The sequence below is a fragment of the Pseudorasbora parva genome, chromosome 1 (genome assembly GCF_024679245.1).
Source record: "Pseudorasbora parva isolate DD20220531a chromosome 1, ASM2467924v1, whole genome shotgun sequence".
Lineage (NCBI taxonomy): Eukaryota > Metazoa > Chordata > Actinopteri > Cypriniformes > Gobionidae > Pseudorasbora > Pseudorasbora parva.
Genome location: NC_090172.1, coordinates 13725909 through 13748365, shown reverse-complemented (window position 1 = coordinate 13748365; position 22457 = coordinate 13725909). Strand labels below are relative to the sequence as shown.

The window sequence follows — 22457 nt, the reverse complement described above, 5'->3', positions numbered from 1 at the left end:
AATTAGTTGAAAGGGGTGTGTTCAAAAAAATAGCAGTGTGGCATTCAATCACTGAGGTCATCAAGTTTGTGAAGAAACAGGTGTGAATCAGGTGGCCCCTATTTAAGGATGAAGCCAACACTTGTTGAACATGCATTTGAAAGCTGAGGAAAATGGGTCTTTCAAGACATTGTTCAGAAGAACAGCGTACTTTGATTAAAACGTTGATTAGAGAGGGGAAAACCTATAAAGAGGTGCAAAAAATGATAGGCTGTTCAGCTAAAATGATCTCCAATGCCTTAAAATGGAGAGCAAAACCAGAGAGACGTGGAAGAAAACGGAAGACAACCATCAAAATGGATAGAAGAATAACCAGAATGGCAAAGGCTCAGCCAATGATCACCTCCAGGATGATCAAAGACAGTCTGGAGTTACCTGTAAGTACTGTGACAGTTAGAAGACGTCTGTGTGAAGCTAATCTATTTTCAAGAATCCCCCGCAAAGTCCCTCTGTTAAAAAAAAGGCATGTGCAGAAGAGGTTACAATTTGCCAAAGAACACATCAACTGGCCTAAAGAGAAATGGAGGAACATTTTGTGGACTGATGAGAGTAAAATTGTTCTTTTTGGGTCCAAGGGCCACAGGCAGTTTGTGAGACGACCCCCAAACTCTGAATTCAAGCCACAGTACACAGTGAAGACAGTGAAGCATGGAGGTGCAAGCATCATGATATGGGCATGTTTCTCCTACTATGGTGTTGGGCCTATTTATCGCATACCAGGGATCATGGATCAGTTTGCATATGTTAAAATACTTGAAGAGGTCATGTTGCCCTATGCTGAAGAGGACATGCCCTTGAAACGGTTGTTTCAACAAGACAATGACCCAAAACACACCAGTAAACGGGCAAAGTCTTGGTTCCAAACCAACAAAATTAATGTTATGGAGTGGCCAGCCCAATCTCCAGACCTTAATCCAATTGAGAACTTGTGGGGTGATATCAAAAATGCTGTTTCTGAAGCAAAACCAAGAAATGTGAATGAATTGTGGAATGTTGTTAAAGAATCATGGAGTGGAATAACAGCTGAGAGGTGCCACAAGTTGGTTGACTCCATGCCACACAGATGTCAAGCAGTTTTAAAAAACTGTGGTCATACAACTAAATATTAGTTTAGTGATTCACAGGATTGCTAAATCCCAGGAAAAAAAATGTTTGTACAAAATAGTTTTGAGTTTGTACAGTCAAAGGTAGACACTGCTATTTTTTTGAACACACCCCTTTCAACTAATTCAACTAATTGCACAGCCTTAAGAGCGTGCATATCATGAATGCTGGTTCTTGTTTGTTTTCTGAGAATCTACTGAACCTACTGGTAACTTGTTTGCCACGTAGCAATAAAAAATATACTAAAAACCTTGATTATTCTGGTTAGTCACATTGTACTGCTATTATTTTGAACAAGACTGTATATATATATATGATTTATATGATATGATATGATTTATATTATTGCTATTATAAAGGAAGGGTCAGCACAGCAGTGTAATTATAAAAGTTAACTACAGCAATCATTTACAGATGTAATTACATGCAGGTATTTAAAAAAAAAAAAGTATAAAGTAAAAACATGTATGTACACAATAAGTGCATTGTATCAAATTATTCATTTAAATGTTAGTAAGGGTTAGTTCACCCAAAATGAAATTGATATCATTAATGACTCACCCTAATGTCGTTCCACACCCGTAAGACCTCCGTTCATTTCCGGAACAAAGTTTAAGATATTTTATATTTAGTCTGAAAGCGTATCCAAGTGTATACACTATACTGTCCATGTCCAGACCGGGAATAAAAACATCATCAAAGTAGTCCATATGAGACATCAGTTAGTTAGTTAGAATCTCTTGAAGCATCGAAAATAGATTTTGGTCCAAAAATAACAAAAACTACGACTTTATTCAGCATTTTCTTCTCTTCCGTGTTTGTTTTCAATCCTCAAATAAAGATTAAAATGGTAATGAATCAGCGGATTGATTCATGATTCAGATCGCCAATGTCACGTGATTTCAGCAGTTTGGCAGTTTGACACGCGATCCAAATCATGAATCAATATGCTGATTAATGAAAAATTTGAATCTTTATTTGAGATTTGATGGATTGAGGTCGTAGTTTTTGATATTTTTGGACCAAAATGTATTTTCGATGCTTCAAGAGATTCTAACTAACTAACTGATGTCACATATGGACTACTTTGATGATGTTTTTATTCCCGTTCTGGACATGGAAAGTATAGTGTGCATTAACTTGGATACGCTCTGAGACTAAATATAAAATATCTTAAAATGTGTTCCGATGATGAACGGAGGTCTTACGGGTGTGGAACGACATTAGGGTGAATCATTACTGACATCATTTTCGTTTTGGGGTGAACTAACTCTTTAAGGCCACCTAATATAAAGTGGGTCCGATATTATGATATGAAATTATGATATATATATATGATATGTTGTGATATGATTTATTGTATGAAATATGATACATGACATATGATGATATGACATGATAAGAATTATATGATATGAAGCAGCACAACTGTTTTGATAATAATAATAAATGTTTCTTGAGCAGAAAATCAGCTAATATTAATGTTTTATACTATAACTAATTATCATAATATAATTCAACAGACGTCAAATGTATGTACTTGAATTTTAATTGTTTGATATATTTTATAGGTCATATCTAATAGTTCTCACAACAAAAGGATTGATACCTCTTCTGCCTCTAAAAATAATTGAACACCAAAATGCACCATATTCTTGAAAAAAAAAATTGGTCTGTGCCCGAGTTATTGTGTTAAAACGCTGACTCAACTTCTGTTCTGGCCATGTTTCCTCTTCAGGGTCAAAATTCAGACAATCAGATGAAACGTGGGACTTGTTAGGGTCTCGTTGATTCAATTACTGACCTAAAAACAACCTAAATTAATAAACCCACAAGGCTATCGTTTCAGTCTCTGTATATCCATAATCTGATACTGATTTTTTCCACATCCTCTGTGGGCAGTTGGATCGAAAAGCTTTGAGAAGAGCCAAGCCGTTTGGAAAGGAGATTTAGATTATTTCCACGAGCTGCTTGTGGGCGCAATCTGTTTTCCAGTGTGGCGGCCTTCAGCGCTGTCCACATTGATTATATTCTGTGATTTTGGGGCGAAAGCCCAGCGGACGCTTATTTGGAAGCTCTGATCTCTCCAAATCTCCTCTGAACCTCTCAACGCAGCTTGGCGGGTCACAGGAGGGATGGGTGAACACGTCCAGTAACAAGCCGATGTCTTGGCTCTGGTTTTAATCGGATTTAAGCCCGACCGATACCTGTAATAACCTGCGTATGATAAACACCTGATGGCATCCAGATACTGCCAAGACCAATTAACTGGCGTTCAGCATCAGGGTAATTAACTGCTGATTGGTTGCACATCATGCAGCTGCATGCAAGCAAAAGGTCGCTCGACGCCAATATGACCGACCTACGCTCGGATCGCGTGCTCCGATTGGACAACACTCAAAAAGGCGGTGTTGTCCAAACAGTGGGTCGTCTTGATAACACGGCGACAGGTAAATGAGCATGCGCTCCCAGATTGAGCACAGGTGTTGTTTGTTAAAAGGCCGATGATGGCGAATCATCTGGCAAGACTACAGAACATTGCATGCGAACAGCACAGAGCGATATCAGCTTATGCACGGAAGATTGATTACAGCGAGAGAAAGACGCAGGTGCAAAAAAACCTGCCAAAACAATCAGCTCTCATTCTATTGCCCTCATAAAGGCCAGAATCCATAAAGCGATTCTCTCTGTGCAGACACAAAAAAGACAAAGGGCTGCATCTGAACACACATGAGCACAATGCATGCCGGGCCAGCCATTCTCTTCGGTCCTGCTGAAACGGCATTATTGGGAACTGGATTTAAGGCAAAAGTAATTAAGCGCTAATTAAATATCTGTGGTACACCTGGTAAAGAGTCTGAACAGACCATTGGCTCGATATCGGCAGTCAATGTGAAGACGGCTGTTATTTGTCCCTCGCTCACTGTGGAACAGCTTCAATTTTTTTGATTATAATTAGTTAAGAACTGCTTAGAAACACACTAAAAACAGAAGTTTACGTCAGAATGCTTTGCACATTAAACTGGCAAATACGTATTTAAAATGGATCCTAGAATGCAATTTTAGAAAAAGATGTAATATAAGTAATATAATATAATATATAAAAAAGATGTAATATCATGCAATAATCAGGTGTCCCCAGAATGTGTCTTAAGTTTCAGCTCAAAATACTGCACAGATTATTTATCATAGGATGTTTTGAAGCAAAAAATTAAAAAAAAGTATGTTTTAATGTGTCTCTTTAAATGCAAATGAGCTGCTGCTGCTCCCCTGCCCCTTTTTAGAATAGGGCGGAGCCTTTACAACAACAACAGGAGTGCGGAGAACATCACACAGCAAGTAGAATTCACAAAAATTGATAAATACCAACTGTTTAACCAACTTCATTTTCACAACTTGCAAGTACCGCACATTATATTACAAATCCTCTTTGTAAATGTACGGACGCTACACAGCGGCCATTTCCTCTGTGTTCACAGAGATCAGAGCCATCATCCATGTCATTAGTTTTATCTTCAATAAGTAATACAATTCTGAACTGTACAGACAGTGAGTATTTTGGGGTTTAAAATAACAAGCTATGGTCTCTGAAGGGCCAGCAAGACATAATTGTAGCTTTAGCCACATTTGCACATTTAGAAGGTCAATTTGCAAACACACACATTTAAAGTGCAGTACTTGCACATTCTGGAATTTGCATTTAACTTTGAGCGTCATAACTTTGTAGATGTTGTTTATGCTCAGACAGAAAAATTACACACTAACCCGAATTTAAAAAGTTAAATCACTTATAGAGCTCTTTATATTCAGGAAAAAAAATATACGGCCCTGTTTTATATTAGGTGGCCTTAAGTACTTCAAAAAATAAGTACAATGTACTAACTGTGTTCATATTGTATTGCAATACATGTTTGCTGATATTGAGGTGGGATACGGGTAGAGTTAGGGACAGATGTGGTGATATGGGTAAGTTAAGGGTAGGGTTAGGTGTAAGGGAAGTGTCAACTGTGTAATTACAAATGTAACTACAGAAATTAATTACAGATGTAATTACATGCAGGTATTTTTTTAATGTAAGTACGATGTAAAAACATGTATGTACACAATAAGTGCATTGTATCAAATAATTAATTAAAATGTTAGTACATAGTAGTTAAGGCCACCTAATATAAAGTGGGTCCAAATATACAATTGAATTGTAAACTCTATAAATTGATGATAGATGATGGTGAGGGTGTTCTTGCGTGTGTGTGCTTAAAAAACTCTCCAAAAGAATTCAAGGTCGAACCTGAAATACATAATAATGCCACCATGAGCTCCAGACACCAACAGCAGTGTCCATCACTCAGGGTCAGCATGAACACAAAATCACCTTCACTGTCCTGGTGGGTTTTGTATTTGATGTGTAATGGGAGAGACGCTGGCTGTCAGTCAGACATTCACTGGTGGTCTTTCTCAATGAATACTAACACGCGTCAAACTCTCTTATCAAACGCCTTCCCTACAGCAAACACATGATACCTACCCCCATCCTCCACGGCAAAACACCAGAGGGTTTCACATTTGTCCACCTGACCAAATGTCCTTCCCTGACTTCAGTGTTTCTTTTCTCTTTGTTTGATCAAACCTGAATACAATCAACGCCTGAATACAAAAATTCAACTTCACTATGTGAGAAAGTCATAAATCAGTACAGATGTCTTTAATCTAGATATGTGGAATCTTAGCAAATATATCACTTTTACTAGACCTCAGATGCCTTGCCCGCTAGGTTTCCACCCCCATTCTCAGTGGATTTCAAAAGCTCCCCCCACTTCTCTTATCTATTTGCAGTTCAAAAGCTACGCCTCTTTCCCTCATCTCTGACTCAGTTAAATATACTGCATATACCAACTATTTTTTAAATATGCAAGAAGAGTCCATATTATGAATCAATACATATTTCCAACGTAAGCATGCCACATTGTTGCCGCGTGCCCTCATTATAGCATGTTTAATTCTGTACGTTTTGTCCACCTATTGTCTCAGAGATTTAAATAAAAGCTATCTTGCTTTTTACTCAGATTTGGAGTAAAAATGTTGCAATTCTCAACAGCTCAATCTAACAACAAATCAAAATTGTTTAAAAAGCTTGTGCGATATTCAAAGTTCTGTTGTATAAGGCACATTTTAGTAAATGCTATTCTGATGAAGCCCCGCCCTCTTCACTTCTCTCAGGCCAACTTGTGTCATGCACACTGCATACTGAACACAACTATTCTCAGAACACTGTGTGAAAGAGTATGCATTATGCAGCACTGATATGACGTGACCTCATTACATGTCACACGTTACATGTTTAATTCAGTGAGTTTCATCCAGACATCTCACAAATAAAAAGTTATTTTGCAATTTAATGTAATTTTGTGTACATTTTGAGCAACGTATGATCAAATGAGTCAGAAAAACAAATTATCCCTGTTATCACCCCGGAAATGTAAAATCAAACACACTGTACTGTAGACTATCATTCAAAAGTTTCAGGGTAAGTACTTTGTTTTTTAAAGAAATACTCTTATTCAGTAAGGATGCATTAAAGTGTTACTTATATATATATTCTGTTATTAATTATAACTTTAATTATCTGATATTAATGCTCACCCTCATGTTGTTCTGAACCCAAAGATTTTCATTCATCTTCGGAACACAAATCTGTAAAATCTGAATGTTTTCTGTCCCTCCATAGAGAGCAATGTATCTACCAGTTGGATGCTTCAAAAAGTTTTGATCGCTTTATGTAATGAACAGAATTAATTAAGCTTTTATTCACATATAAACATGGATCAGTGAACATAATCAGAAGCTCAACCATACATGCTTGATGCATGAGAACAAACCTCTAAGTGGAAGCACAAACGTGCTGCGTAACACAAGAATGAACCTCATTGGTTCTTTAGGAAGAATTAAATGTAATTTGCAGCCAGGGCGTCTAGCAACTCTCCATTGGATTGCGAGCTGGAAAAACCAAACTCTAGAGTCGGTGGGCAGGCTTAACATAATGATGACAGAGCTGCAACGGTTCCGCGTGCTACTTTTAAACAAAGAAGCTGGCGAACGGCGGCCTTTCGAATTGGCTTTGGCTACAGTTCTGGAAGACTTGGAGTTGAGCTTTTCTTTCAAGAACAAAGAAAAGTATGGAAGTCATTCTTAGGAAGATGTGTTCGTAGTTTTGCCGACTGGATACTGCGAAAGTTAAATGTATCAACTCCACTTCACCTTCTTTGTTGCTCTGGTTGGTTGAAGCGATATTCTACTGCGGAGGGAATCTGAAAGACAACCGTTTATCCCGCCCCTCGGATTGACCCTTGCCAACGGCGAGTTCCCAGACCCAACATCTTGATGTGGGTCTGGCTTGTCAGGCTACCTTATTAGTTCTTGAGGAAGCACAAACGTGCTGCTTAAAACACGATAAATTTACCTTAACGGTTCTTGCTGAAGCTCAAACATACTGCGTAACAAGAATGAACCTCATCGGTTCTTGCTGGTTATAGTTAACCAATAATCTTTTAAACTGTGATGGTTCTAAATACCTCTCTGGGGTATTTAGAACCATCCTCCTGTCATACCACTAAGAAGGGCCTCAGTTACCATGGATACCAACTGATAAGACAGTTTATTGCTTAAAAGAATGTGAAAAGCAATGCCATATGAAAGGTCCATGGCCCCTTAGAGTTCATACTTTCCTGCTTTAATTTATAGACAAATTGATCTATAAATGAACATGCACCCCAGGATGTGCCCGATATGTTACCATACCTGATATGTGCACTGATGAATGTTAATATGTGAATAAAAGCCTAAATTAAATCTGTTCATAAAGTGATTGTGTCTATTCAGAAAATTTGGACTAAACCCCTCAAAATGGATTCGTTTTACGATCTCTTTATGAACTTTTTGAAGCGTCAAAGTGGTAGTTGCGGAGGGATAGAAAGCTCTCAGATTTTATCAAAAAGATCTTCTCAATGGGGTAATGAGCAGAAAAGACTTCTCTTAAAACCATTAAACTATCGCACAAACTCCAATGCAGTATAACAGTATAATGCAGTAGATGTGCTTAGGTATTTCCATAATAAATTGCTGTATACCGTCTTGCTCTGCAATTACAAGCCCCACCCTTTCCCCCTCTCCATTAATGAGTTAATTCATCTACTCTTCTTCCACTATCTGGTCCTCTCTTCATCAAGCCTTTCAACCCTTCTTCGCTCTCCTTTCATGCGACCGCAGAATGACAGATTTAATATGCGCTGAGGTGCATTTGTCACTGATAATATTATTATAAACAGGCGATGTGTCTCTTTTGCATAAACACACGTGAATGCGCTCTGACAGTGACAAATAAGTGCTATCTCAAATGTCCTCTGGATAACTCAGATTAAATTACACATGTGAGAGACTGTGAGGATTCAAGACATCAGACGAGCTGTTCTGCTTGTGTTGTGTTAATTGACAATTTAATATTCAACAAATCATTCACCCAAAAGTGAACATTGTGTCATTTTGAAATACTGGCATGGCATTCCAAATGTTCTAAATTCAAAAATCCAAAATTTGTCACTTTCCATGTAACAAAAGTTCAGAATTGCATCTATCAATTTAAAAAAGTATAAATCACTATAAAAGTTGTTAAAGGTGTCATAAACTTGCTTTATATATATATATATATATATATATATATATATATATATATATATATATATATATATATATATATATATATATATATATATATATATATATATATATATATATATATATATATATATATATATATATATATATATATTCGCCTTGAACTTGAATTCGACCCCCTTGAACTTTGCAACCTTTTGCCCCATTTCAGGCTTCAAACATAAAGATATAAAACTGTAATTTTTTTTGTGAAGAATCAACAACAAGTGGGACACAATCATGAAGTGGAATGAAATTTATTGGATATTTCAAACTTTTTTTAACAAATCAAAAACTGAAAAATTGGGCGTGCAAAATTATTCGGCCCCTTTACTTTCAGTGCAGCAAACTCTCTCCAGAAGTTCAGTGAGGATCTTTGAATGATCCAATGTTGACCTAATGACTAATGATGATAAATAGAATCCACCTGTGTGTAATCAAGTCTCCGTATAAATGCACCTGCACCGTGATAGTCTCAGAGGTCCGTTTAAAGCGCAGAGAGCATCATGAAGAACAAGGAACCCACCAGGCAGGTCCGAGATACTGTTGTGGAGAAGTTTAAAGCTGGATTTGGATACAAAAAGATTTCCCAAGCTTTAAACATCCCAAGGAGCACTGTGCAAGCGCTAATGGAAGGAGTATCAGACCACTGCAAATCTACCAAGACCTGGCCGTCCCTCTAAACTTTCAGCTCATACAAGGAGAAGACTGACCAGAGATGCAGCCAAAAGGCCCATGATCACTCTGGAGGAACTGCAGAGATCATCAGCTGAGGTGGGAGACTCTGTCCATAGGACAACAATCAGTCATATACTGCACAAATCTGGCCTTTATGGAAGAGTGTCTAGAAGAAAGCCATTTCTTAAAGATATCCATAAAAAGTGTTGTTTAAAGTTTGCCACAAGCCACCTGGGAGACACACCAAACATGTGGAAGAAGGTGCTCTGGTCAGATGAAACCAAAATTGAACTTTTTGGCAACAATGCAAAACGTTATGTTTGGTGTAAAAGCAACACAGCTCATCACCCTGAACACACCATCCCCACTGTCAAACATGGTGGTGGCAGCATCATGGTTTGGGCCTGCTTTTCTTCAGCAGGGACAGGAAAGATGGTTAGAACTGATGGGAAGATGGATGGAGCCAAATACAGGACCATTCTGGAAGAAAACCTGATGGAGTCTGCAAAAGACCTGAGACTGGGACGGAGATTTGTCTTCCAACAAGACAATGATCCAAAACATAAAGCAAAATCTACAATGGAATGGTTCAAAAATAAACATATCCAGGTGTTAGAATGGCCAAGTCAAAGTCCAGACCTGAATCCAATAGAGAATCTGTGGAAAGAAATGTAAACTGCTGTTCACAAACGCTCTCCATCCAACCTCACTGAGCTCGAGCTGTTCTGCAAGGAGGAATGGGAAAAAAATTCAGTCTCTCAATGTGCAAAACTGATAGAGACAAACCCCAAGCGACTTACAGCTGTAATCGCAGCAAAAGGTGGCGCAACAAAGTATTAACTTAAGGGGGCCGAATAATTTTGCACACACAATTTTTCAGTTTTTGATTTGTTAAAAAAGTTTAAAATATATCCAATATATTTAATTCCACTTCATGATTGTGTCCCACTTGTTGTTGATTCTTCACAAAAAATTACAGTTTAATATCTTTATGTTTGAAGCCTGAAATGTGGCAAAAGGTTGCAAAGTTCAAGGGGGCTGAATACTTTCGCAAGGCACTCTATTATATATATATATATATATATATATATATATATATATATATATATATATATATATATATATATATATATACACACACACACACTCAGGTCCTTCTCAAAAAATTAGCTTATTGTGATAAAGTTCATTATTTTCCATAATGTAATGATAAAAATTAAACGTTCATATATTTTAGATTCATTGCACACCAACTGAAATATTTCAGGTCTTTTATTGTTTACACTGATGATTTTGGCATACAGCTCATGAAAACCCAAAATTCCTATTCCGGGCGGTTCTTCGCCTCTACGCCGTGCATTAAAATCCTTTAATGCAAGGCTAGCCGTGGATTATCCCTCACTTAATATTTTTACACTCAAAAAGTGTTGAGTCCAAGTGATGACATCACTTTCAGAACATACACTGCCATCTAAATGTTTGGGGTCAGTACGATTGTGTAATGTTTTTTTCAAAGAAGTCTCTTCTGCTCACAAAGTTTGGATTGTTGGATAAAAAATATAGTAAAAACAAAATATTATTTAATTTAAAATAACTATTTTCTATTTGAATGTATTGTAAAATGTAATATATGTCTGTGATGCAAACCTGAATCATTACTTCAGTCTTTAGTGACACACCATCCTTCAGAAATCATTCTAATATACTGATTTACTGCTCAAGTTGTTGAATGTTGAAAAGAACAGCATTTTTTTTATTTTATAGAAATCCTTCGTAACATTATAAATGTCTTAACTGTCACTCTTGATCAATTAAATGCACCCCCAAAACTTAATGATTCCAAAATGTGTAAAGCCCTATAAGTGTGCAAAAAGCTAACATAAAACTTGTAAAACTGACTTATTTCCTCTGCAACTTTAGTCAGCAACAATTAAACTCAATTCACTGAACAGTGAAGCTAATGCGGCTTTCATTTATCAGTAAAGACGAACACTGGCGTAGGAAAAAGCTAGCGGAGTAAATACCGCAGCTCATGCGCACGTATTCCTGCAGGTAGATGGATGCGACACTTCGGTCTCATAACTAAAGATACAGAAGAGCGAATCTATCATGGCCAAACGCTATCATTAGCTATCTGGCAACTTACTCATTTTGACAAAGTGCAGTGCTTACATAGTTTATCACAGAGCTCACAGTAACCAAAGTCATCACACAAACTTTCACACACACACATGCACATACGACAGATAGGAATGGATGAGTTCAAATGAAGGAGAGACTTTTAAATGTGGGGGAAAAAAGAAGGAATAAATCAGTTATTATGCTGCTCTTCCCACTGAGCTGCAAGAAAAAGATCTCGGGATCTCGGGATCTCGGGAAAAAAAACACATTATATGCAGATACGTTAATGTTAAACAGATACATACTGTATGGGACGCACTCATACTGGACTTCCAGGTATTTGTATGTTCCAGGGCAGGGATCAGGAAACGCATCCGGTCCGGCCACGACAGCACACTGCGTCCGATTATTACACCTGAAAACACACAAACAGATGGAACAAAGATCATTAGTGGTGCCATTACTTTTGTTCACGCTTAAGTTTATGGGTTTGAAGACATTTCTAACCTTTAGTGTTGCACTTTGGCATGTACTGTAACTCATTATCCACTGTTTAAGAAAAAAAAACATTTATTTTTTTTGGAGAGAATGAACCACATAGACTCAGGGACCTTTTGACTTGGGCTAGTAACTATCCAAAACCATCCACAATCAGTATCCATCAACCATCCAGAAGTATGCAACACAAAAAAAGTATTTTTGCAAGAAGCAACAAACATTTTCTTGCAAAATCTAGCTCAAAACAACTCAAACATTCATTAAATTATCTTCTTTTGTGATCATTTGCACAGTTAAAATCGTGAGAAATACTTTGAACATTAATTAACACGGAAATTACGTGTACAATATCTTACGCTTTGTTGTTTATCATAATTCTTTGGTAGTGTAGTCTACTGATGGTTATTTTCTATTTCTTAATAAAATTGTTACAGCTGGAACAAATGCTACCTATGTTGATGACTTTGCACGCACAACAAAATATGTTAGCGTTAGCATTTCGGAGAAAACAGCCGATGTCATGATGTCACCGGACAGTCGTGTGTGGGTGCAATATTGTCCTTAAAAGGGGAGTGAAACACTCGGTTTCAGTCAATCTCATGTCAGTCTTGAGTACCTATAGAGTAGTATTGCATATACTTGGCATGTACCGAGTCTTTCCGGAAAAAAAACGAGGGCCTGGAGGCGTATCGTTTGGACGGAGCTAAAGAATGACGAGCGCGCACAAAGCGGTGACGTTCTCAAACGTGGAGAAGAAAACGCTACACAGATTCAACTAATACAGATATGATCCAGAATCAGATCCGGAGGCAGAAATAAATTGAACAGGAGAAACAGCAGCAGCAGGACCTCCGTCTCTGTGGTATGTACTGCATTTAGTGGCCTGTCAACATTTGTGTGTCTTTACTCGCAGTTTATGAGGACATGATTCGGTTTATGGACTATTGTATGCGACTAAACATTAGCAGTAGCAAGCAAAACGGTTTTGCACGTCAGACTAGTGTAAAGTTATATAGAACAACAATGGAGTAACCGTTAGCGCATTTGAATGACGAAGCGCGCTTTGTGAGAACACTAGGCTTATATTTGGGTGGTTTTACAATAAACAAACTGACACCTATAGTGGTCAGCTAAACAAATGTATTTAAACACACACCATAGATCGCATGCTCCATTGATAAATTAACTAATGTTATACACGATTGTGGTGTTTACTGATGTTTACTTACGCGACGATAGCCAACAGCAGAGACATTTGAAGCAGTTTTACTCACCGCGCACGACCATGAACCTTTATCGCTGGGACCGCGCCGTCAAAAACACACTTTCTCGCTTGATGTCACCCATAGGGATGGAGCGCGGCGCCACAGAAGTGTTGCTCAGATGACTGGATCTGCAGCTTGAGAGCAGTGTTTATGGCCGTGCATTTCCTCTCTCGCTCTAGTCATGCGCGCGCGCACCCTACCGGGAGAAGAGCCTCTACGGCCCATACAAGGACCTTCCGCTCTGCCGACGTCAAGCCGAGCCATACTCGAAAAAAACTCTTCGAAACTTGTGAGAAACCGGAGGGAGTATTTTTGACACAGAAATACTCCATCAAACGTCCAACATTTCTTTTTGAAACTTTGTCTTTTTCTTTTGTCTATTTTTCTTTGTCTCTCTTGCCTTTCCTGGATGATACATTTAACATTAATTGAGAAACATTTTACCATATCATAGAACAGGTAGGCTTATCATCCGCCCTACATTACTTTCTGCTGAATATGAGTTTCCTCGAAAATATGCCACATTAAAGATTTAAATCGAGTTTTACAAGAATCATGGCAATCATTTAAATATGAAATCTTCTATGAGGCTCAATGTCAGAATAATGTCAGCAGATCAGCGTGTGATGAAAGTCGAACACCTGAGACACTCGTGGCTGATTGAACAGTTAGCATGTGGCTAATGAGGGGGAACAAATGGTTTTTGAGTGGTAGGGTGTGTGCGCGCGCATGTCTGTGTGTGACTAGACCGCGAGTGTGTATCTGTGCAAAGCATATTAGCGTCTGAGGATCAGTGTGTATGTGAAACTGTGACTAATATTTAGAGGACAAAGCACCCATGTGCAAAATCAGACTGAACCTATTTACTGCCATTTCATTATGCAAATACACCTTTACTTAGCTATCTAAATGAGGAATCCCAACATACCTTTTAAAGCTGATTATATAACCTAACAGGAATACTTTCTTCACTTTTAGAATTAAAGTTATAAGTGCATATAATCATGCAAGTAATAAGCACAAAAAATAAAATAAAATGTAAATATTTACATAACATCACTTTCTTTAAGTCTCCCAAACTCACCATGGCTTCATTAGTACAAAAATATATTAAATATTATTATTAAAAAATGGTAATACATTTTAAAAAATCAGTGTCACATGACCCTTCAGAAATCATTCTAATATGCTGATTTGCTTTTCAAGGAGCAACTCTTATTATTATCAATGTTGATAATAGTGCTGATTCATATTTTTGTGGAAACTACATTTTTTCAGGATTCTTTGATGAATAGAAAAAATAGCACTTATTAAAATACAAATATTTCATTGAAATGAAAATTAAAGATAAATAGTACTTCAATGAAAATTACTAAAACATAACAAAAAGTAAATTAAAATGAAAGGTGAACAAAAAATAAAAGCTAATCCAAAATCAGCTTGATTTAAGATACAATTCTTTCTTTCTTTCTTTCTTTCTTTCTTTCTTTCTTTCTTTCTTTCTTTCTTTCTTTCTTTCTTTCTTTCTTTCTTTCTTTATTAAATTGGGTGAACTGACAAAATCTATTGGACATGTTGTCAGTTCACCCAATTCAGTTTCATTTTCTGAAATGATTACATAAAGCTACTGTCTTTTTCTTTATATATTCATTCATCAAAAAGTCAAAATACAGTGAGTTATGCAGGGAAATTTTATGATGCCTGTTGGAGCGCGTAACGAGGAAAGATTGTGCCATAAGAAAATACACATCTCAACTCATTATTTTGAAATAAATTATTCATCAGAGTTCAAGAGGATCAAAGCAAATCTGCGTCCGCTCTGTCCGACACAAACAAACGCTACCTGTTTACGTGGCCGGCACGGGTCAGGTGAGGTCGAGCTCAGAATTTAATCAGGTTTCAGCACGGGATCGAGAGGATTTGTTTTAGATTAGAGTAAATTATGCAACACAATGAGGATTACACAGCAAATCCCGGATTCCAGACCTCTGATTGCACACGGACAACTGCATTTCTCTGCCGCTGATGGGATACTCTCCAAACCGATGCTCTGGAGAACACACAGCCATGGGAAGCCCAAATGCAAACATCTCCAAGACAAAAACGTGCACCGTGAGGAAACCAGAATGACACAAATCAATGCAAGGACGCTGCAGTATCGATTAAAGCCACAAACGGTCCTACATCTAGTCATGTGTCGGCAAACATCCTAATTATCAAACCCCCGTCAACTCTTTACCTCCAACGAACTGCTTTCCACTCCTGAAAACACACAGTCTGTGTGGCAGACTGGTTTTCCAAAGACACCAATCAATAAATCACCATAGATTTGGAAAGGGAACTGTAATGTTCAGCTTTAGCTTTGTCCACTAATGTTTTCGCCAATCGACTGAATCACTGAGACAAAACTATGAATAGATATTCAATTCACCTTTAAGAACACCTGGTCTAAAATAAACACTGCCAAATGAGGGTAAAATTGTCTTTGGTGATTCAATAAAATTGAGTGGCAACAACGTGGTTCAAATCAAATTTTATGAATTATATTATGTGTGTTGTATATTAAATGTTGTTGTTGAAATAAAACCAAAATTATACTAACTTTACTCGCTAAATAAAGCAAAGCGATCAATGATTCGGATCGCCAGTGTCACGTGATTTCAGAAGTTTGGCAGGTTGACACGCGATCCAAACTGCTGAAATCACGTGACATTGGCGATATGAATCACTGAACGATTCCCTGATTCATTACCGTTTGAATCTTTATTTGAGGAACAGGGAAGAGAAGACAATGCTGAATAAAGTCGTAGTTTTTGATATTTTGGGACCAAAAATATTTTCGATGCTTCAAGAGATTCTAACTAGCCAACTGATGTCATGACCGTTGATTGAAAATATATTCAATAATTTTGGCAATTCTTATTTGCTACTTAAATCTACAACATTTTTAAGAGCATTTAAAGGGGTGGTTGCAATTGCATGCGATTTCACTTTTTTAACTTTAGTTAGTGTGTAATGTTGCTGCTTGATCATAAACAGTATCTGCAAAGTTACAGCGCTGAAAGTTCAATGCAAACAGAGATATTGTCTTGTAAAGTTATGGCCGTTTATTGCCTACAAAAACGGCCGGTTTGGACTACAACGAGCTTCTTCCCGGGTTGGTGACATCATAAACCCTTGCTATTAAAGGGGGGCGAAATGCTGTTTCATGCATACTGAGCTTTTTACACTGTTAAAGACTTGGATTCCCATCCTAAACATGGACAAAGTTTCAAAAACTAAGTTGGACGTTTGATTCCGGTTTCTCACAAGTTTCGGAGAGTTTTTTTCGGGTATGGGTCCGCTTGACGTCAACGGAAAAAAGTATTAAGACATGCTATACTGCGCCCCATGAACACAACCTAGCCTTGAAAAAAAACGCAGAACTTTAATATTAGATCAAGTGAGCAAAGGATCAACTTTGCACTGCGGCCCGTGATCGCGTCAAAGATCAGACACACTTCCATGTGCATCTTGAAAAGCAGATGTTGGAAAGTGCAGAGTTTTTGTGGTGGTTTAGAGGAAAATAAAATCTAAGGAGCCTTTTACCCCATGGAGCATTTAGCCCCATTGTACCCTATTAAAAGGAAAAGAAAAAGAAAAAAAGTCCCATAATAATTCCCATAACATACTTTTTACAAAGTACAATTGCAGGGATGGTATTTTCTCAGTTCACCAAATTCAATTTGATTTTTTTTTTTACTTTGATTGAATGAAACTATTAATGCGTTTTTTCTTTGCATATAGTTGTTTGCATGAAATTGCATTGGATTTATATTTCTCCGCAGGCACACATAACAATCCGCTCAATAATCGGCATTCAAAAAGCAACCGTTCAAGTCAAATAGCTGCTAGTGCTGCTATCACTGATCCGTCAGCAGGCTGACATTTAAATAAGGGCCAGTTAGCGTTTCCATCTGCCAGACGGCCGGTCCGGTTCGCGCAGAGCTGCTGGCTATAACAGCACGCTTGATAATATTTAGGAAAAATATGACTGTTTATATGTCAACTGCCTGGATTGTTGACGTTAAGAGCAGTTTATTCATGTCGGAGTGGAAATCCATTGCTTGTAATTTTTCAATTTGGGACAGAGGACAGACGGGACAGACAGATTACAAGACAAATATATGAGTGGGTGCATGTGTGTGTGTGTGTGGCCTTTTGCTACAAAACCACTATAATTCCAGTTTCCAAAGCTCTCATGAGACAGAGAGAAAAGTAAGGATATTGATCTTTGTGTGGGTTTGTGATCCAAATAACACTATACTGTTAAACAACAATGCTTAAGCCTAAGACCTAAATAAAGGAAATAACACCATGCCCTAGCCCCTACGAGAGAGAAAACATTCTCCCATATTGGATTGTGAATGTTATTGTTCTCTGAACTTGTATCAACTAGTACTCCCAAATCTATAGTAATGCCTAACCATATATGTTACCCTTGTGAAAAAGGGGAGAGCAGGACACACGCTTTTTGACTTTCACAGTTTGTGTAAATCCACTTGGGGTTCAGAGTATTTATTTTTCCCACATTAATTTCACACACGTCTAGAACACTTATGTGGTCTTGTTTCATTAATACAATGTATACTTTTTAATTGATTTTCCCCCGAAAAAAATGCAAATGTGACAACATGCCCCATAGGTGGGGTACACTGTAACATGACCAAATGACAGCTTAAAGGTCCCGTTCTTCGCGATTCCATCTTTCAAACTTTAGTTAGTGCGTAATGTTGCTGTTAGAGCATAAATAATACCTGTAAAATTATAAAGCTCAAAGTTCAATGCCAAGCGAGATATTTTATTTAACAGAAGTTCCCTTTCAAAGCCTACAGCGAATGGCCGGTTTGGACTACACCCCTGCACTTCCTTCAGGAATGACGTCACTAGAACCGTTTGTTGACTAAACCTCCGCCAACAAGAACACGCAACATAGAGGGTGTGGTCTTGTTGCTCTCCCACATGGAGAAGAGCGCGCATTCAGCGCTTGCATTTCCTCTTTATGGTAAGAGGCGGGACCTTTCCGGGCAAAGCGCGCTAAGCTGCTGTCCAATCACAACACGGGAAGCGCTGGCCCAATCAGAACTCGTTACGTGTTTCTGAAGGATGGACTTCATAGAACAAGGAAATCATCAGGCCGTTTTAGGACAGAGGAAACAGCGCTGTACAGATAAGTAAATTGTGTGAAAAATACTGTGTTTTTTTACATGCGAAACATGAACTCATGTTATATTGCACACTGTAAACATAATCAAAGCTTCAAAAACACGTGAAGAACGGGACCTTTAAAATGTTACCTGATATAATCTAAAAAATATCCAAGACAAACTAAAATATTTTGTCAATAAAATGCAATCAATAAAATAAAATACTGGCATTTTTTAATAATTAAAAATATACACATTTTGGAGTTTGACAACAAACACATCGCTAACTTTAGCTATACAGTTCAAAACATAATAATAATGAATAATTTCTAAGGGTGTTCGATTCCAGGCTTTTTGAAGTCGACTCCGATCCCGTTACCACTATGGGAGTCTATAGAATCAACTCCTCGACTCTGTTTAATTCACATCAAAACAGGGTAAGAAATCAGAAAAAAATTGCTGTTGTTACATATTTAAATTATTCCCCGTGACACAAAGTCCTAAAATCCTCTTATTAAAACCGCACACTTTTAGCGTGGCCGTCCAAATTAGTCCAATTTAGCGATGACTTTTGTGGCTATCATGTTTCTGTATTGCCAATAGTTTTAACTTGGAAAAGTCACGAAAAAAGATGTGATTGTCGACTGATGGCGCTAAACGCACATGATCATTGTCTTAAAAGGTGAGTTAAAGATACTAGCCTATACATACAATAATGCACACTATTGATGTGTTTCTTCTTGATGTCAGAATTTTTATTATTTATGGTTAGTTTAATGATGTTAACCATGGGAAACCAAATCTATATTTATTGCAATAATATATACAATCAATTAAACTAAAGCTAGCATGGAGGAAGCCTGTATAATTACAAACTAAAGTCGCTGTGATTGTTTTCTATTTCTAAAGTAAGCACTCAAATAAATGTGTGGCAAAGTTTCTGCGACAGCTCTCTGACGCAGTGTATTACGTTCATTTCAATCACTCCTTGCTTATATTGCACGCAACAGTCATGCACTTTAGATTAGAGATTCAGTAAACGAGCGATTTCGGACACAGCAACAGAGCCGACACCGAGAGTCGATTCCTGTACTGGAGTCGGGGCTATTCAGAGTCGAGGAATCGACTCTTTTGGAGTCGACTCCCCATCACTAATAATTTCTGAACATTGACTCTCAGTCATTATTCACATAATTTCTCATGGTTTCTCAAAAGAATTCATAAAAAGTAGATGTAAAGTAGAATATAGTTCTAAGTAACAAGGGCTCTGCACAACTGGGATTTAAACCGCGGCTCGCGTCTTCAGCTGTTAGATCAGCATTAAAGAACCATCTCAACTGTTAAATAACATATATGATTAATTCATATCAAATTTGTACGATTATTTTAAATAAACACAAAAAAACAGAGATGAAAAATCTATGGTAAAATAAATATTCAGTGATATCTTCTAAAGATTGTTTTCATTTTGGCGCAATTTTTTTTCCCCCTAAATAATGTTGATATAGCAACATTTATTAATGTAATAATGAGATGATACATTTTGTCATCCTGGCATGTTTGGAAAGTGTTAAACCATACGTGTTACAAGACTGTGCCCAGTGCTTCCCTATCCTTTAGAATACTTTTAAAAATAGATATATTTTTGTAAGAATACATTTACATTTAATCATTTAGCAGACGCTTTTATCCAAAGCGACTTACAAAAAAGGGGAGAGCAATAGAAGCAACGAAACAAACAAGGCCAACAACCTGTAAGAGCTGTAAGAAGTATAAATTAATTAGCACAGTACAACATTGTTTTTTTTGTTTTTTTTAGCCATCTACAATAGCCACCTACAACAAAAACTCACGTATGCAAAATACAGAACACTGGATTTTAATAGCCATGATAATGGATTTTGATAGCCATGATACTTGTGTGAAATGACTGTAACATTGTTCAACACTTAGTTGCATGTTAATTGTAATTATATGAAATACATTATACTTTTATATATATTATGACCAAACCATAACCCTAACCCTATAATTAATTAACATTACCCATGTACTTATTTGAGGAAGCACAACGTAATTAAATCACCTTAAAATAAAAGGTAACACTTTATTTTAAGGTGTTGTTGTTACAGTGTAATTATATATTTAAGTACTGAGTGATATCAATTAACTATATGTACTTATTATACACTGTAAAAAAAAAAAAAAGGTTGCACTCTGAAATTTTTAAGCACACTCGACTTGGATGTTTGAGTTATTTCAACTTAAATAATGTTAAATTGACTTTTAAAAAATGAGTTGCATCTTGAACAGTTGAACATTTCCTAACTTATTTTGATGAGTGTAAACCCATGTTGTCATAACTTATTGAACATATCATTTTTTACAGGATAGGATTAAGGTTTAGTTGTTCATGTAATTATGCATAGTTTACTGTTATTACTGTTAAGTACATGTAACTTAAGTAACATTGACAATGTAAAATAAAGTATTACCAAACTTTCATCTCATGCATTTAAATATATTTACACATTTGTAATAAAGTTGTAATTTAACTCAAAATTATTTTATGTCGAACTACACACTACAGTTGTAATAATTGGTAAAATATATTGATGTGATTTAATTTGTTGGTCAACACATCAAAATAAGTCTACTTCTTTAATATTTATATTATCTGCAAGTACTTTTTTTTTTTTAAATATACTTTTTTCTAAGATTCGAAGTATGCTTGTGCACATTAAATATAATTAAAGGGATAGTTCACCCAAATATGAAAACTTGTGTACGAAAATGATCCACATTTACCTGCCAATTGCCTTCTGTATTCAACTTACTCAACGTATGACTTAGGACGTAGCGTAAGAATCTGAACTGCGAGAGGTGTTACACTTTCTAATTTAAATGGCAGTCTGGTGGAAGCTATAGATATTTTACTTGATAAAGTTTTAAATATGGATATTTTTCTTACACAAACCAATCGCTTCGCTTCAGAAGGCCTTTATTAACCCCCCGGAGCCGTGTGGAGTAGCTACATTTATAATGGATGGATGAATTTTTGTGTGACATTTTTTCAAATTTTGGGCTTCCATTCATTGCTTTAAAGCTTGGAAGAGCAAGGACATTTTTTATACAACTCAAATTGTATTCATCTGAAAAAAGAAAGTCATATACAACTTGGCTTGAGGGTGAGTAAATCATGGAGTAATTTTCATTTTTGGATGAACTATCCCTTTGTGTGAACTTCTTATCAGCAAGGATGTGCTCACGCAATAATGCCTAACTCCAAAATCTATAACCATTCACTACACGGAACCTAAAATAAGCATAAACTCTACATGATAAACCCTATCCCAAGATGATAACCCTACAGTATAAAGCTAAAATCGTTATCCTACAGAACACACCCTAAATAACTGTTCTTTATCTTTATCTACTTCCATTCATCATATTTCCCTGCTGAGTGACTGATCACCATCTCCTGCCTTCCAACCGTCTGACTGCCAAACACCTCCAAACCTCAGCCAAAGACACACACACACACACACACACACACACACACACACACACACACACACACACACACACACACACACACACACACACACACACACACACACACACGTCTGCGAGAGCTTGTGTGTCTGCATATGCATATATGTTCACTTTACTGTGTAATGCATCTCTGGCCGCGGTAGACTAGACTCCTGCTGCGATATGCTCCAGAAATAATAAAGCAAGCTTCTGTTGTGAAAACACACACCTCCACACACACACAAATAAATAGGGAGTGTTGCATAAAATGAAAACATATTACAGCACCATTTCTCTTAAAATGATAGTAATGCTCAGAAACACC

At 37.0% G+C, this 22457-nt stretch overlaps 1 protein-coding gene across 32 annotated transcripts in view; it reads right to left on the bottom strand.

Annotated features, from left to right (window-relative positions):
- The window catches only part of LOC137049274 (adhesion G protein-coupled receptor L3-like), a 425717-nt gene that overhangs the window by 184950 nt on the left and 218310 nt on the right, over nucleotides 1-22457 (bottom strand). For all 32 annotated transcript variants that reach the window (XM_067427809.1, XM_067428692.1, XM_067428735.1 and 29 more), the window contains one exon: nucleotides 11955-12064. In XM_067427809.1, coding sequence (XP_067283910.1) covers nucleotides 11955-12064 — 110 coding nt within the window. The remainder of the gene's footprint in view (nucleotides 1-11954; nucleotides 12065-22457) is intronic.